At 44.9% G+C, this 12,370-nt stretch overlaps 1 protein-coding gene and 1 long non-coding RNA gene across 21 annotated transcripts in view; one reads left to right on the top strand and one right to left on the bottom strand.

Moving 5' to 3' along the window:
* Positions 1-12,370, top strand: part of PITPNM2 (phosphatidylinositol transfer protein membrane associated 2) — a 111,866-nt gene that overhangs the window by 66,803 nt on the left and 32,693 nt on the right. For 15 of the 19 annotated variants that reach the window (XM_004945542.5, XM_415122.8, XM_004945545.5 and 12 more), the window contains 3 exons: positions 1,300-1,533; positions 7,396-7,719; positions 10,500-10,595. In XM_004945542.5, the coding sequence (XP_004945599.2) occupies positions 1,300-1,533; positions 7,396-7,719; positions 10,500-10,595 (654 nt within the window). Of the gene's footprint in view, positions 1-1,299; positions 1,534-7,395; positions 7,720-8,102; positions 8,293-9,350; positions 9,499-10,499; positions 10,596-12,370 lie in introns of those variants that run through there. The other 4 variants (XM_040648379.1, XM_040648380.1, XM_040648381.1 and 1 more) reach the window with 2 other exon arrangements.
* Positions 3,911-8,144, bottom strand: LOC107051602. Of its 2 annotated transcripts, none has more exons than XR_005840138.2 (2): positions 7,345-8,144; positions 3,911-5,939 (listed from the first exon to the last, which is right to left on the bottom strand). It is a non-coding gene; the product is annotated as an uncharacterized LOC107051602 (long non-coding RNA). The 2 variants fall into 2 exon arrangements; XR_005840139.2 differs by having other exon boundaries at positions 6,442-8,144.

Raw genomic sequence — 12,370 nt, forward strand, 5'->3', positions numbered from 1 at the left:
AAAAGAAAGCTAATGCTTTTCTGTCTTATTTGTGCAGCTCAGCTGCACATCTAATGATTTGAGGGTTAATAGAAATAACCATTGAAGAGGAAAATAGTGCTGTGTGATTGAGTATCTCCTTTGTGTATATGAAGAGCGTTCCTATCTACGTTTCTGAAAATTGAAGGTGCATTTCATTTTGCTTCCCCTTGTCTTAGCATTACCTTGTGCAGGTTAACACTCCAGCTTCACAGCTGTCTGGGAGATTGGGTTAACAAGCCTTATATTTGTAAGGATTGAACAAGAGAAAAGGAAAAACAGGATAACCTGTCGAATGGCAGAAAATGGCTAGTGTTAGAGCATCCCTCTGCCTTGCTGTCTGTGGTGCCTGTGCCGACAGCATCTGCTGGAGTGCTGGTACGTTCAGCCCTGCACAACTGAGGCATCCCTGGGGCTGCAGAAGGGATCCCAGCTCAGGCTGGCCCAGCAGGAGCCCTGAGGAAGGACACCTAGTGGCTGCTGTGGCTCCTCAGGCTCTGTTGACAAACTGACCGTAGTGGGTAACCCTGTGCAATTAGACTTGAGTGTTACTTGATTTAGACTGCTTCGTGTTAAGCTTCAGTTTACTTGCCGGCAATTCCTAAGCCTATCTCCCTGGGCTTTCTGTCCTGAGCACATAGGCTTGAGTCGTGCTGCCTTGCTGAGATTGTCGAAAGAGCCAAGGGAGATTCTGCTGCTGAGGTTTGGGGTGGGAGCTGCAGATCTTTGCAGTGGGAATGGAGCAAGCATATGTTGATTTCCACTTCTCCATTGTTGAAGTGCTAATTAGGACAATTTGGATTTGCATTGAACTTTCTACCTTCCCTAGTAAATCTGATGTAACAGTAAGGTTTGAGGAGTTAACAGTAATCTCACTGTTCCAAAGATACAACATTCAGAGGCAGCCCCTTTTCCATAACAGTACTCGAAAAAGAAAATGGGGGGAAGATGTTGTATTTGACAGATTAGGCAGAGCTGTACCGCAGTGAGTCATGTTTGAAAAACTGAGAGATGGAATGGCAAAAAAAAATCTTTTTGGAGCTGGAAAGAAAGGAGTGAGCAGATCTGCTGTGGACCTGTAGCAACTGGGCAGAAAGGTTTGGAGCAAAGCCTCGGTTTGCTGGATCTGTGCATACAAGTTGCTCTTGTATGTAAGTCATACAAATGTAAGTCAAAGAGAAACTCAATTGCTGTGATGCTTCTGGTACTTGCTAAAACAAATAACTCCTGAAAAACGTCTATTCTTTTATTCAGGAAATGTCTATTTCTGTTTTTCTGCAGATCCTATTGATATTGTTAAAGATCCTATCCCTCCACATGAATACAAAGCTGAGGAGGATCCAAAGCTGTATAAATCAGTGAAGACTAAACGAGGCCCTCTATCAGAAGACTGGATTCAAGAGTACAAGAACAACCCTGGGAAATACCCCATCATGTGTGCATATAAACTTTGCAAAGTCGAGTTCAGATACTGGGGGATGCAGTCAAAAATCGAGCGGTTTATCCATGATGTTGGTGAGCATTTATAGACTTGCAAGGTTCACTCATTGATGTTGTTTCTGAATTGAAATACAGTGGTGTGAGGTATGTGCAATGTGTGATATTCCAGGACGTGTCTGTGAAGAGATTATCAGACCCGATTGCCCCTTTGCAGAGCTGTTGGTCAGTTCAGAAAAATGTAATTCTATTACTTATAGTCATGGCATGTATGAATCCAAATCGCCTGCAGCCATCTAAAGGGTTTCAAGTTCATTTTTTTTAAATAAGGATTTGTCTGTTAAACCTGGATCTCTTTCAAAATGTGCTGTTTTTCTTTATTTTGAACAACTTCCTCAAGGGCAGCTCAAGGAAATGAGCTTCAACTGTGAGTCCTAATTAGTCCCAGGAAACCACCCCCTGCATCATCCATGGCTCCTGCCTGTCTTGTGGTGGGGCAGGTGGGTCTTTGTGTGGCCATACATCTCTGTATTCCAGACTCCCCACCTCACTGTACTATAACACGCCAAGGGGCATTGACAGCTCTCAGTTGTGAGTAAATGTGCTGCTTTGATTGATGCATCTTTCTTAGGTCAGTGCTTTTAAGGAGGCAGCCTATTGTTTGTGTTCCAGAAGAAACTAAGTGGGGACTGTGCAGGTGGTGGCAATACTGGCAGTAATTTGTTCTTGCAGAAAATCTATAACACAGCTGTGATGGAGTTTGTGAGTCTTGCCCCAGGAGAGGGGCTCTATGGCCAGGTGGATAACTTAAAGAATGTTTTAAAGAAACATTCCTATTTCTAAAGAAGTGCAGAGCTGTGGCTGTGCCAAGGAAGGCCATGTAAAGGATGCTTCCTACTTTCTGTCTACAGTGAATTCTCCCGTACAGCTGTCCCTTTCCATATGCAAAGCTTCTTTGAAGGACCTGATGCTAGAAGTAGTAAATAATGTTATAACTCTTCTTAGTTATACTATGCTCCTGAGAGGTAATGTGGAAAACACTGATAGAGCAGTGGAGAATGCTGCGCACCATTTTTGAATAGTCGCAGTTTCCTTTCTTAGAGCCCCCTTGGTTCTACTTATCCACAGATGGAAGTTTTTCCTGCTATAGACTTCATTACAAGTGGCTCTCTGCAACGAACTCCCTTGGTGCTTCAGTGACATGGGTTAATTTAGTGTGTGCTGCAAAACATGGGGGCAGAATAACAACTCCTTTGTATCTGCTAAATGAAAAAGAAGCATGTGACTCCTCTAGTTGTTCAGAGGTGTTTGGCATAGATTAAACCGTGGTCCCTTAGAAATGTCTCTTTTGTGTTTCATAAAAGATTGCCTGCCATTTTCCTCTTGATTGAGGCTTTGCAGAGAGTGGAGCCAGCTCATTGTCTGCCTTTCAAAAGCCTTTCCACTCTGTTACAGTGATGGCAAATACTGTTTTTCAAAGTGCTTAAGATGCATAAAATGAGAGAAGACTTTAAGGCAAGACAAAGCTGACTGAGTAAAAGTGAAAGCAAAAGCTTTGGGTATCTACAGATGTGTCGCCTTCCTGTGGATGGGACAGCCATGGACAAGCTCCTTGTGAGTGGGAAAAGTGTCTGAGCTTTTGTGCAAGGGATAGCTGGATGTGAGGGTGTTTAAACTGGGAGAATGTGAGCTCTGACAGACTGGCCGGGCTCATATACTGGCCCACGGACCAAACTACTCAGGTGCTGGAGATGCTTGTCTGCCAACTCCCCCTTGGCTTTTCTTTGCTGGTTCCTCTGCTGCTGGCTGCTGCAAATGTGATCCTTGGGGAATTAGCTCTCCCTATGCAGGGTCATCAGAACGGGAAGAAAACTGAGGCAGAAATCCAGAGCAGGATCAAAACTCTCCCCAGGGTGGGAGTAGTCCTTCAGTGGTGCAGACTATAACTAGGGAATAACTTAGAAGGAAACTTCTAAGTTAAGAGATGGATGGATTGTAATATGTGGAAGGGCCACTGAGTGCGGAGGGAGTGACTCTGGGGGATGGTGTGGAAATGTTCTCAGTCTTACGGACTGCAGCAACCATTTTTTTGGATGACTAATTGGACAGTTACTCAGTGCTTTGACAGTCCGACACACAGACTGAAATTGTGGGTTGTTAGTCTGCTTGGCTGTAATATTTGTATGCTTTTTTACTCCTTACCCATAGAATTTAAGCTTAATTGGACTGGCACTGCATAATGTTCTGCTCCCACTTGCTTCCTAATCGTGCATGTGGGCTACAGTTCTTTTGTTGCTAAACAAGTGTGTTGACTGTGTATGGGGTATTGATTATACACCATGGCAAAGTGTGTTCCCATCCCAGAAACCAGAGCTTTGTGTAAGCTAGCGCATCTTTGGCTATATGTGCCCAAATTGTTGTGCTGCGATGAAGTGGAAAAGATTTTAGAAAGCTATTTTGTAGAACTTTGTCTTCATTTAAGCATTCCAGGACAAAAGTTTATCCAGACGAGCACTGCCCACTGGTCTTTTGAAGAGAAGGTGGGTCGTGATTTGCACCATACGGATGTTACAATACACTTCCCTTTGTGAGAGGTCTGAACAAGGGAAGGCAGGGAGTCAGCAGATATAGCTGCAGTCACCTTTGATCAGATACAGTCAGGCAGCCAGAACTGCACTGACAAGGATATCAAGTCTGCTGTGACCATCAAGGAAATAATGTTGCGTGGAGAAAATCAGACATCCTTTATCAGCTGCCAGGAAACTGTGAGAGTGCATTATAAAAGCTCTGGGATGTTGCCACTGTGTGCATAATCGATGGGCATCTGACCAGTTGCTTTATGTAGATGGTTGAGGGAGATCTGGGCAAGATTTGGTGGTGGTTTTTGTTTAACTGCTGTAGTTGCTCCTTTTAATTCAAATTGAAAAACAAACCCAAACTGCAGACAAATGCTTTTTAAGTTCAGCTGTCCTGGCTTTTGTCGTATTCACTTACACTTCCTTTTGTGAAGCTGAGTTAAACACCACAATCTACAGGCAGGTCACTTATAAAAGCCAGCACTTGGAGGATTCAGCAGAGCTGGTGAGGTGGTGAGTTGAAAGGCAAATGATTTGAATGTTTGCACCCTGCTAGACTCTTCACAGATCATCTTTCTGCACAACAGTGGGAAATGTTATAATTAAATCAACACAAAAATGACGAACACTTCTGAACTCAATTTGCATGTGTACCGATGTGCGTGTGTGGCTTCCTTCTTTGTTTTGTTTTGTTTTTTTTAACGAAAGCTTTGTGCACTCTAGAGAAATAATGAAGTCTTGTTAACTACTGATACTACTGGAATCAGCTGCTGCCTGCAGCCTTACAAAACTCCTGTTATTCTGGCTGACTTCAGTGGGCGACTTGCCTGCCTAAGCCGTGGGGTTCTCCATCAGTTCTGGAGAGGAATCATGGGATGGTTTGAGTTGGAAGACTTCAGCACTGTGCTGTTGGGCATCTCTGACCTGTTAAGAAGAGCTGTTCACAACCGCACTCTATTTCCTGATCTATGCCTTCCCTTTCACTTTCCACATAAGCTTGTTTTTCTCTGACATGTTGAGGAGAAACTGTAAGACTCAAATTTTTCCACTGCACCTGTTCCAACATGGTGTCAGTCATTTGTAGCTGGATCTTGAATTCGTACAGCTGCGTAGAGGTTCGTCGGTGTTTATTTTTCAATTTCTTCTGTACCTGGACAGCCTTGCTCTCTTCCAGGTTTCTCCCTGTGCTTGAAAAAGAGAAGAGTGGCATTGCTGGTGTGTCCCAGGTGAAGGCCAGAGGCTAGGAAAATAATCTCAATCTTTTTGATTCATAACTGATCTGAAATGATGAATCATGCCATCTTGTTTTCAAAAGAGAAGGCTTTAAGAAAGGGTGATCTGGGGGATGTTTAATAAACCTGACGTGAGCAGTCCCAGTGGGGGGAGGTCCGTGGGCTCCACTGGGCTTGGGAGCAAGTGAGCCCAAGGGTGGCTGTGATGTGGGGTGTAGCAAGGGAAGTGTTTTCCTGGCTTTCTGTTGGATGTGATGAGAGTTTAATCTCTGTTTTTTAAGCTCTGTTGATTGTCAGTCCTAACAGGAGGTGGAAAAGGCTAAAACGTTCTCCTGCAGTTCTGCAAAAAGTAATCTGGTAAGGGAAATAACACTGAATCTTGGCTAAGGTTGAATAGAATTAAGTGGCCAATGCTCCTTGTTCAGCCCCCAGAAGGTCACAGTCTGCTGGTTCAGGTGTGCTCCTGTTAAGTGGAGCTCCCATCTGAAAGTCAAGCGGAGAACTACATAAAATATTGATAGACTTAATCTTACTGTGCAAATGAAGTTCAGGTTGAGCTGATCCATCCTGTTAGCTGCTGATCTCTGTGCTTGTTTCTTCCTGATAGGGTGGCTTGTGTTAGCTGGTGGCATGGAGGACTAACTGAAGTGCAGAGCTGAAAATAGAGTGCCCAGGCCTGGAAGGAAATAAATGTGGAAAAATAAGCTTTTGTATGCTTCAAATAAAAAAAAAAAAAAAAAAAAAAAAAAAAAAAAGGAAAAGAAAATAATTGCTGAAAACAAAGGTAGCATTTAAGCATAAGATCACAGAAGGCATGACAGTAGTGAGATCTGAGAGTCTCTTTACAACAGCAAAGCAAATGTTGCTTGAAACAGCTTAGAACCCCTGTGCATTGGAACCATTATCCATGGTTTTAATGTTGCCTATCGATTGCTTTCTGTGGTGTAAAGGCAGCGGTGGTGCTGTGGCCTGTGGTCTTCAAATAGGGTCTTATTAGAGTGAGTGCTTGGCATGTCTGTCAGTTCACTGCTGCCTCAGTTTCCCAGTAAATAAAGGGAGAACAATATTCATTGATTGGCACCTGAGGATTAGTTTGTCAGTATTTATAGAAGCTTTTAAAAAGCACTGTTAGTGCTGGGTGTTCCCATCAGTAGTATACAGCAGTTTGGAGCTTTGACCTGATGTGAGCTTGAAGCAGAAAAATTGGTTGAAAATCCACAGTGATCACTGCTCTAAAATCTTGGTGATGTGGTGACGTTAACCATTGGCTGCACGTTTTGGGGCAGTTTCTCTTGCCTTGTTGTGAGCACTGTGTGCTGATATTGAGGTAGTTATTCATTTCAGTTATGTGGCACATAGAAGTCGTGTTTTAAATTGGCTTCAAGCACTTCATTTTTCTCATGCTACGGAAGAAAGTTTGTATCTGCAAAATAAAGCCTGCTTTATTCCCTGCCTCCCTTTTCTTCCCATTCCACGCTCTCTGGAGCTCACACTGGTAGTGGTTTTTCACTGATGTGTGGAAACCAAGTACGGGGTTTCCAAGAAAAGGAAAGCTTCTGGTCCTCTCAGCACAAGCAATGTGGGAAGTCCTTCTATCGTGTCCCATATTGTGGTGGGTTATGTGGTAACTGTGAAGGAACCACTTGAAACAAACCTGGATTAAAAATAATAAGATAAAAATGTGATTATTTCTTCTTGGTTGGTTTTTTAACGTTCTTCTGGGGACGTGTCACTCACTTTGAAGGCTGGATTTAGGTGTTGCAGCTTCCCTGAGTTTCATGAGGGTGCTATCTGTGGCCTGTGCCTGGCTCTTCCTTGGCAGAGCAGGCAATTGCAGGGCACAGTCTTGGATGTGGAATTATGCAATGCCTCCACAAGCTAAAAGCAGTTGCAGAACACCAGATAATTTGTCAGTGAATGATTGTTTAGCAATAACTGAGGAGGTACAGTACAGAAATGACTGATTTTTCCAACCTTGATTGGTATATGAACATCCATTTCTACAGCTTGAGGCATTATGTTGTCACGCTTCTGTACTATCAATGCCACTGAGTCTTGAGGGTTTGGGGAAGGGAACACACCTCCTCCTGTACTTCTCCAGCATTGCTGACTGGGACATTCTGGCTTTGCAGGCTTGCGGAAGGTCATGGTCCGTGCTCATCGGCAGGCTTGGTGCTGGCAGGACGAGTGGTACGGGCTCACCATCGAGGATATCCGGCAGCTGGAGAAGGAGGCACAGCTGATGCTGGCTCAGAAGATGGCCCAGTTCTGTGGTGAAAATGATCCTGAGCAGCATGGAGTCAAAGATGCTCCTGGTGAGAAGGACGTTGAAGCCGACACAGTTTCACCTGTGGACCCAGAAGACGCCTCTGGTAACAGTGAAACAGCCTCTGGGAGATCGCTCACCAAGCAATGGTCCACCTCTTCCAAGTCCTCCCGGTCTTCAAAGAGAGGAGGTAAGATGCTTCTCTGAACTGTGCAAAGGCTGGGCGTTAGGAAGTATGGCTGGCTGAAACCTTTGGGACAGTGCTTATTCCGCCTGTGAGCCCTTCCAGCTCTCATAAGAGATCTCAGCTGGTGTTTCAGGCTCAGTCTTCTCAGGTGGCCTCCTGTGGGTTGGGAAATGTTTGTCATTATCCCATAACTGTGACTCTCAGAGGGGCACATGGCAGAATTCATGCCACTCTTGAAAGCACAGGAATTAGGAGAAGCAGTAGAAGAGCAGGAAGCAGCTGGGTAGCAGTGTTGGGTGTCAGAAAATGACGAAGCAGCACAGAGAGGCTTTGGCTCTGTTACCCAAGAGCCACTCGTGGCTTTTACAAGCCCTCATCCTTCAGCAGAGCTCCCTGCCTGCATGCTGTGGTGTGCCTGGCCCCAGGGCACAGAACCCAGCAGCAGGTGGCAGTTAACTGCTCTTCCAGGGGGCCGTTACCAACGGGCACCTTGTGCCCTTGGCTGCAGTTACACCTTACTGCATGATGCTGCAGTGCAGCTGGCACAGTGCAGGACTCTATTGGCTGCTGGAGAAAGTAAGGCAGGTGCTGTGGAAGGACGAGGGGTTGGGGTTGGCTGCCTTTCACTAGTGGTAGTGCATGGTGGCTGTTTGGGGACCAAAACTCATGGCTAGCTTGAAACCAGTTGAGACCGTGGATCATGATTACATTCCCCTTTAAATACCATTTGGCAAGCTTTTAGGCTTTTGCTGTTAAAGCCCCAGCAGATACCCTGTTTAGGGCTCAGTTACAACGCAAGTTACAGGGAGACAGGGCTTGAATCCTCAGCAGCTCTCTCTCCTTTCAGTCAGGCACAGCTGGTAGCTGGGGTAATAGCTCTCAGCAAGAGGGCAAAAATCTTGGTTTTTTGGAAGCCCCAACAGGCAGCATTTCTTCCAGGGACAGTGGAGGAGGCATCTGGGTGAGTGAAGCTTATCCATCTCTCACATGTACTAAATATTGGAGTTGATTCTCAATTTTTATTTACCACTCCATCACTGATTTCATCACATGGTGAATGAGATACGAGCAGCAGTTTTACCTTGCAATGACTCACCAGTGAGCCCCAGGGAAGAACCTACCAGACGCCTCATAAATCGTTGTATGGAGATAAAAAATGCTACTTTGCTTGCACCAGGATGTTTGAGCAGTGTGCCCATCTCTCACTACACTCTTTATTATGAACCCCCTCTTCAGTGCTGATGTATTCATTGGCAGCTGTAGGTTTCAGACCCTTTAGGATTTTACTTGAAGGTTTTCACTACCAGCAAAGGGTGGATTTGTTTGAAACTGCAGATTGCCTCAGCTTTTACAGGGAAAAAGTAATGGAAGAAATGAATTGTGATGTGCTGAGAAGTACGTCATGCAGATATTTTAATCTTTCTGGTGGCACATTAACATATGGAAGCAAGGAGGGCTGCGTCGACGCACCGCTACCTCCACCAGGAAAAAAGCAACGCCTTTCTGCCAAAGATCTCAGCCCTTTCCATACCATGCGAGTGAGACCTCTGGTGATAGCAGGACCCTCGTCGCCATCCCATATGTTATTATATGCTCTATTTTTAGCAACCATTATGCGAGTGCCTTGACGTCACAGCAGCGTGGATGAGCTGCGCTCTGCCAACCTCCTCGCTCCCAGCTCCAGAGGGGTGGGCGGTGGGGAGCTGGGGGCTGCCAAACCCCTGCTGGGCTGCAATTAGATGACTGCACAGGCTCTCCTTCGTCTCTGCATGTGACAGTCAGGTAGCAGAATTAGAATTTGGAAGCCTTTGACTTACATATTTAACGCTGTTGCAGCAATAGTATGAAGCAGCTTGTGCAGCTCTTGCAGGAATCAGAGCCTTTCGGAGGCTTTGTATGTGTTAAGTGGGAATTTGTCAATCGTCTCTGGATTTTGCTGTGCTAGGAGAGGTGTGCACTCCCCTCTGTGACATGCAAGAGGAATCTGAAAGGGGAAAAACCACGTAACTGATTCTTTGAGCCGTCCCTTTTGTTGGACTGCATTTTTGTGATGAGTTCAGGCTGCATCACTGCTGAAAAAATAGTGCTGCAATGTATTTCCATAGGGTGAAGGGAACTCTGGAGGGGAAAGAGAAAGGGAGCAGGGAGGTGTGAGGAAAGGGGGGTGAACTGGGACAGGGACCAGAAGGGTTGTTGGGCTTTCTACTTGCTGCAGCAGGACAGCTGCTCCGACAGCTCCCCTCCGAAGTAGTTGGACAGCATGTTGTTTAAATCATTCAAGTTTAAAGTTTAAATAGATCTCTAATCCAATTTGTGTGGAAGCAATTTCCTTCCAGAAAACAGATTATTTCTATCCAGGCTGCTCTGCTTAGCTACCCACCCAAAAGTTAGCGAAGCAGAGGCATGGCTTGTGTGCTGATTAGAGGAACGAAGAAAGCTTCCAATCAGCCTGCTTCCTTCCTAATTGCAAACTTTAAAACCCAGCTGATTTTGCACGTCCTACTAACAATTATAAATAGCTGCCATTCAAAATAGCATAAGAGTGATACAAACAGCTTGCTTTAATGTAGCATCTTGCTGGCAGGTTATAACAACAGTAAACAAACAGGATCCGTAAAGTGGTACACTGACATCACACCAGCATCATCAGGGTTTTGTGTTTTTAATATTGCAGCAGTGCATTTTGCAGAGAACACACAACTCTTCCTCCAGCAAAGATCATGTTGGGAATACTGTGCCTTGTCCAAGTAGCGTTTCGCATAAGGCTTCTCTGCTTTTTCCAGCAAGTCCCTCACGCCATAGTATCTCGGAGTGGAGGATGCAGAGCATTGCCAGGGATTCAGATGACAGCTCAGATGATGAATTCTTTGATGCACATGGTATGTGGAACCTAAATCACCTCGTTCATTACCTGAAGTGGTGGGATAAGAGGGCGGAAAGCATGAGCTGTGGGGATGGAAGCAAGACTTCATTGCTTTGTTTCGAGTCTGTTCCTTTCTAACCAAGCTGTCTGCAGCATCAGTGCAGCTTCTTCAAGCTTCCTCAGCACTACCCAGCAGACTCTTTGTATTTAACACGGCAGCGTTACAGATACAGTGTGATCTATCTGACGTGATCGTGAGCAGTCTTAACCTTTTGGAGCTGTATTTTATTTGGTGCAAATGTGTGGGTAAAATTCAGCAATGCTTACTGCTCTGTGGGTGTGTCTTAATGATTCTGATTCAGTAAGACTGATGTTTTAATAATTTTTTAATCAGTAGAAGTTATGATTAATTGTTCTGTCTGGGCCCAAAGAGACTGAAGTTTGCCTTTATTAACTCCTTATCCTCCTGTTCCTGGAAGTACAATAAGGAATGCTACAGGGTAACTCATGCCAAAATTAATCAGTGTTGATTCCAGAATTTCCAAAGTAATTTCGACTGCTCAGATTTGGTAAATGCTTTGGTGTTACTTCTTCCTTTTTTTTCCCATGTAATTATACGAAGAAGCTTTGTTCCACTGCATTCATTTTATACGCTGTACTTAATATGTATGTAAGCCTGAGAGGCTCTGTCTCTGCCGACAACAGATGGACTCCTCTCAGCTTGTAATGCTAATCTAAGTTACATGTGCAACGTGTGCTGATGAAGTTGGTGACCTTTCTCTGAAATGGAGTTGTGAGAAGATCACACCCCAATTTTGTAAAGCAGAATTTGAATGATGTTCAGCTAAAGTTCAGACCCGCAAAACTGGTAGTATGGTGCTCCAAAAGAGTTCTCACATCAAGCATTTAGGCATACATCCCAAATGCTGGGGTAGAAAGTGGCCAGGATGCCCACGAGTCAAAGTGATGAATTCATCTCGTTTGGAAAGAGAGAGGCCAACTTCAGGTGTCTCAATTTATTGACTTATATAACACCTACAAAAACTGTAGAGGGTTTATTGTAGCAATATACGTAACAAGAAAAGAGGAATGAGTCATTGAAATGGCATCACTGCTATCCGCCCTATTTTTTTTTTCTCTTTAATTACCCAGTAATAAAGTGGAGATAGATTGAGATAGTTGTTTGGGATTCAGGCCTATGGGGAATCCCAGGAGTGCTCCTAAGGTGCCTGGGAGGGCGGAGTAACCCCAGCAGCTGGGAGGCTCATCCTGCTGGGAGATGTGGGGTCGGTGCTGTGGGAAGTGGAACTGATCGGGGTCAGCACCCGGCAGAGGTCCTCAGCAGTGCTTCCCATGGACGCACACACTCCCTCACCGTGCAGTGGATGTACTCTGAGCTCGGGGAGGTTTCTTGTCTTGGGCTTCCCACTCAACCTCATTCACTGAGGCTGGTTAAAGTGGTGACAAGAACAGTAATATCTGATTTCTATCCTGTAATAAATGCTAATATCGGGAGTAATATCCCTTTCAGTGATCACTTAGGCAGCAATAAGGGCTGCAATTAAACCTCTCAAGGAAATAAGTTCAATATTAAGCTTAAGTTGCTGAAGGAGCTTTGAGTGCAATCTTCTTAATTCTCCGCCAGCACACGTTCTGCACGCACGTGCTTTCCCTTGCTGGGAACAGGTACTCCATGCTCCCCTGTGTGGGGCACTGAGGATTTACTCAGTTTTTTCCATAGCTGAAAAAGGACATGGCATGCCAACACGAGGTTTCCAGGTTGCTGCCTTT

This window comes from Gallus gallus, chromosome 15, assembly GCF_016699485.2.
Source record: "Gallus gallus isolate bGalGal1 chromosome 15, bGalGal1.mat.broiler.GRCg7b, whole genome shotgun sequence".
In the NCBI taxonomy this organism is placed as follows: domain Eukaryota; kingdom Metazoa; phylum Chordata; class Aves; order Galliformes; family Phasianidae; genus Gallus; species Gallus gallus.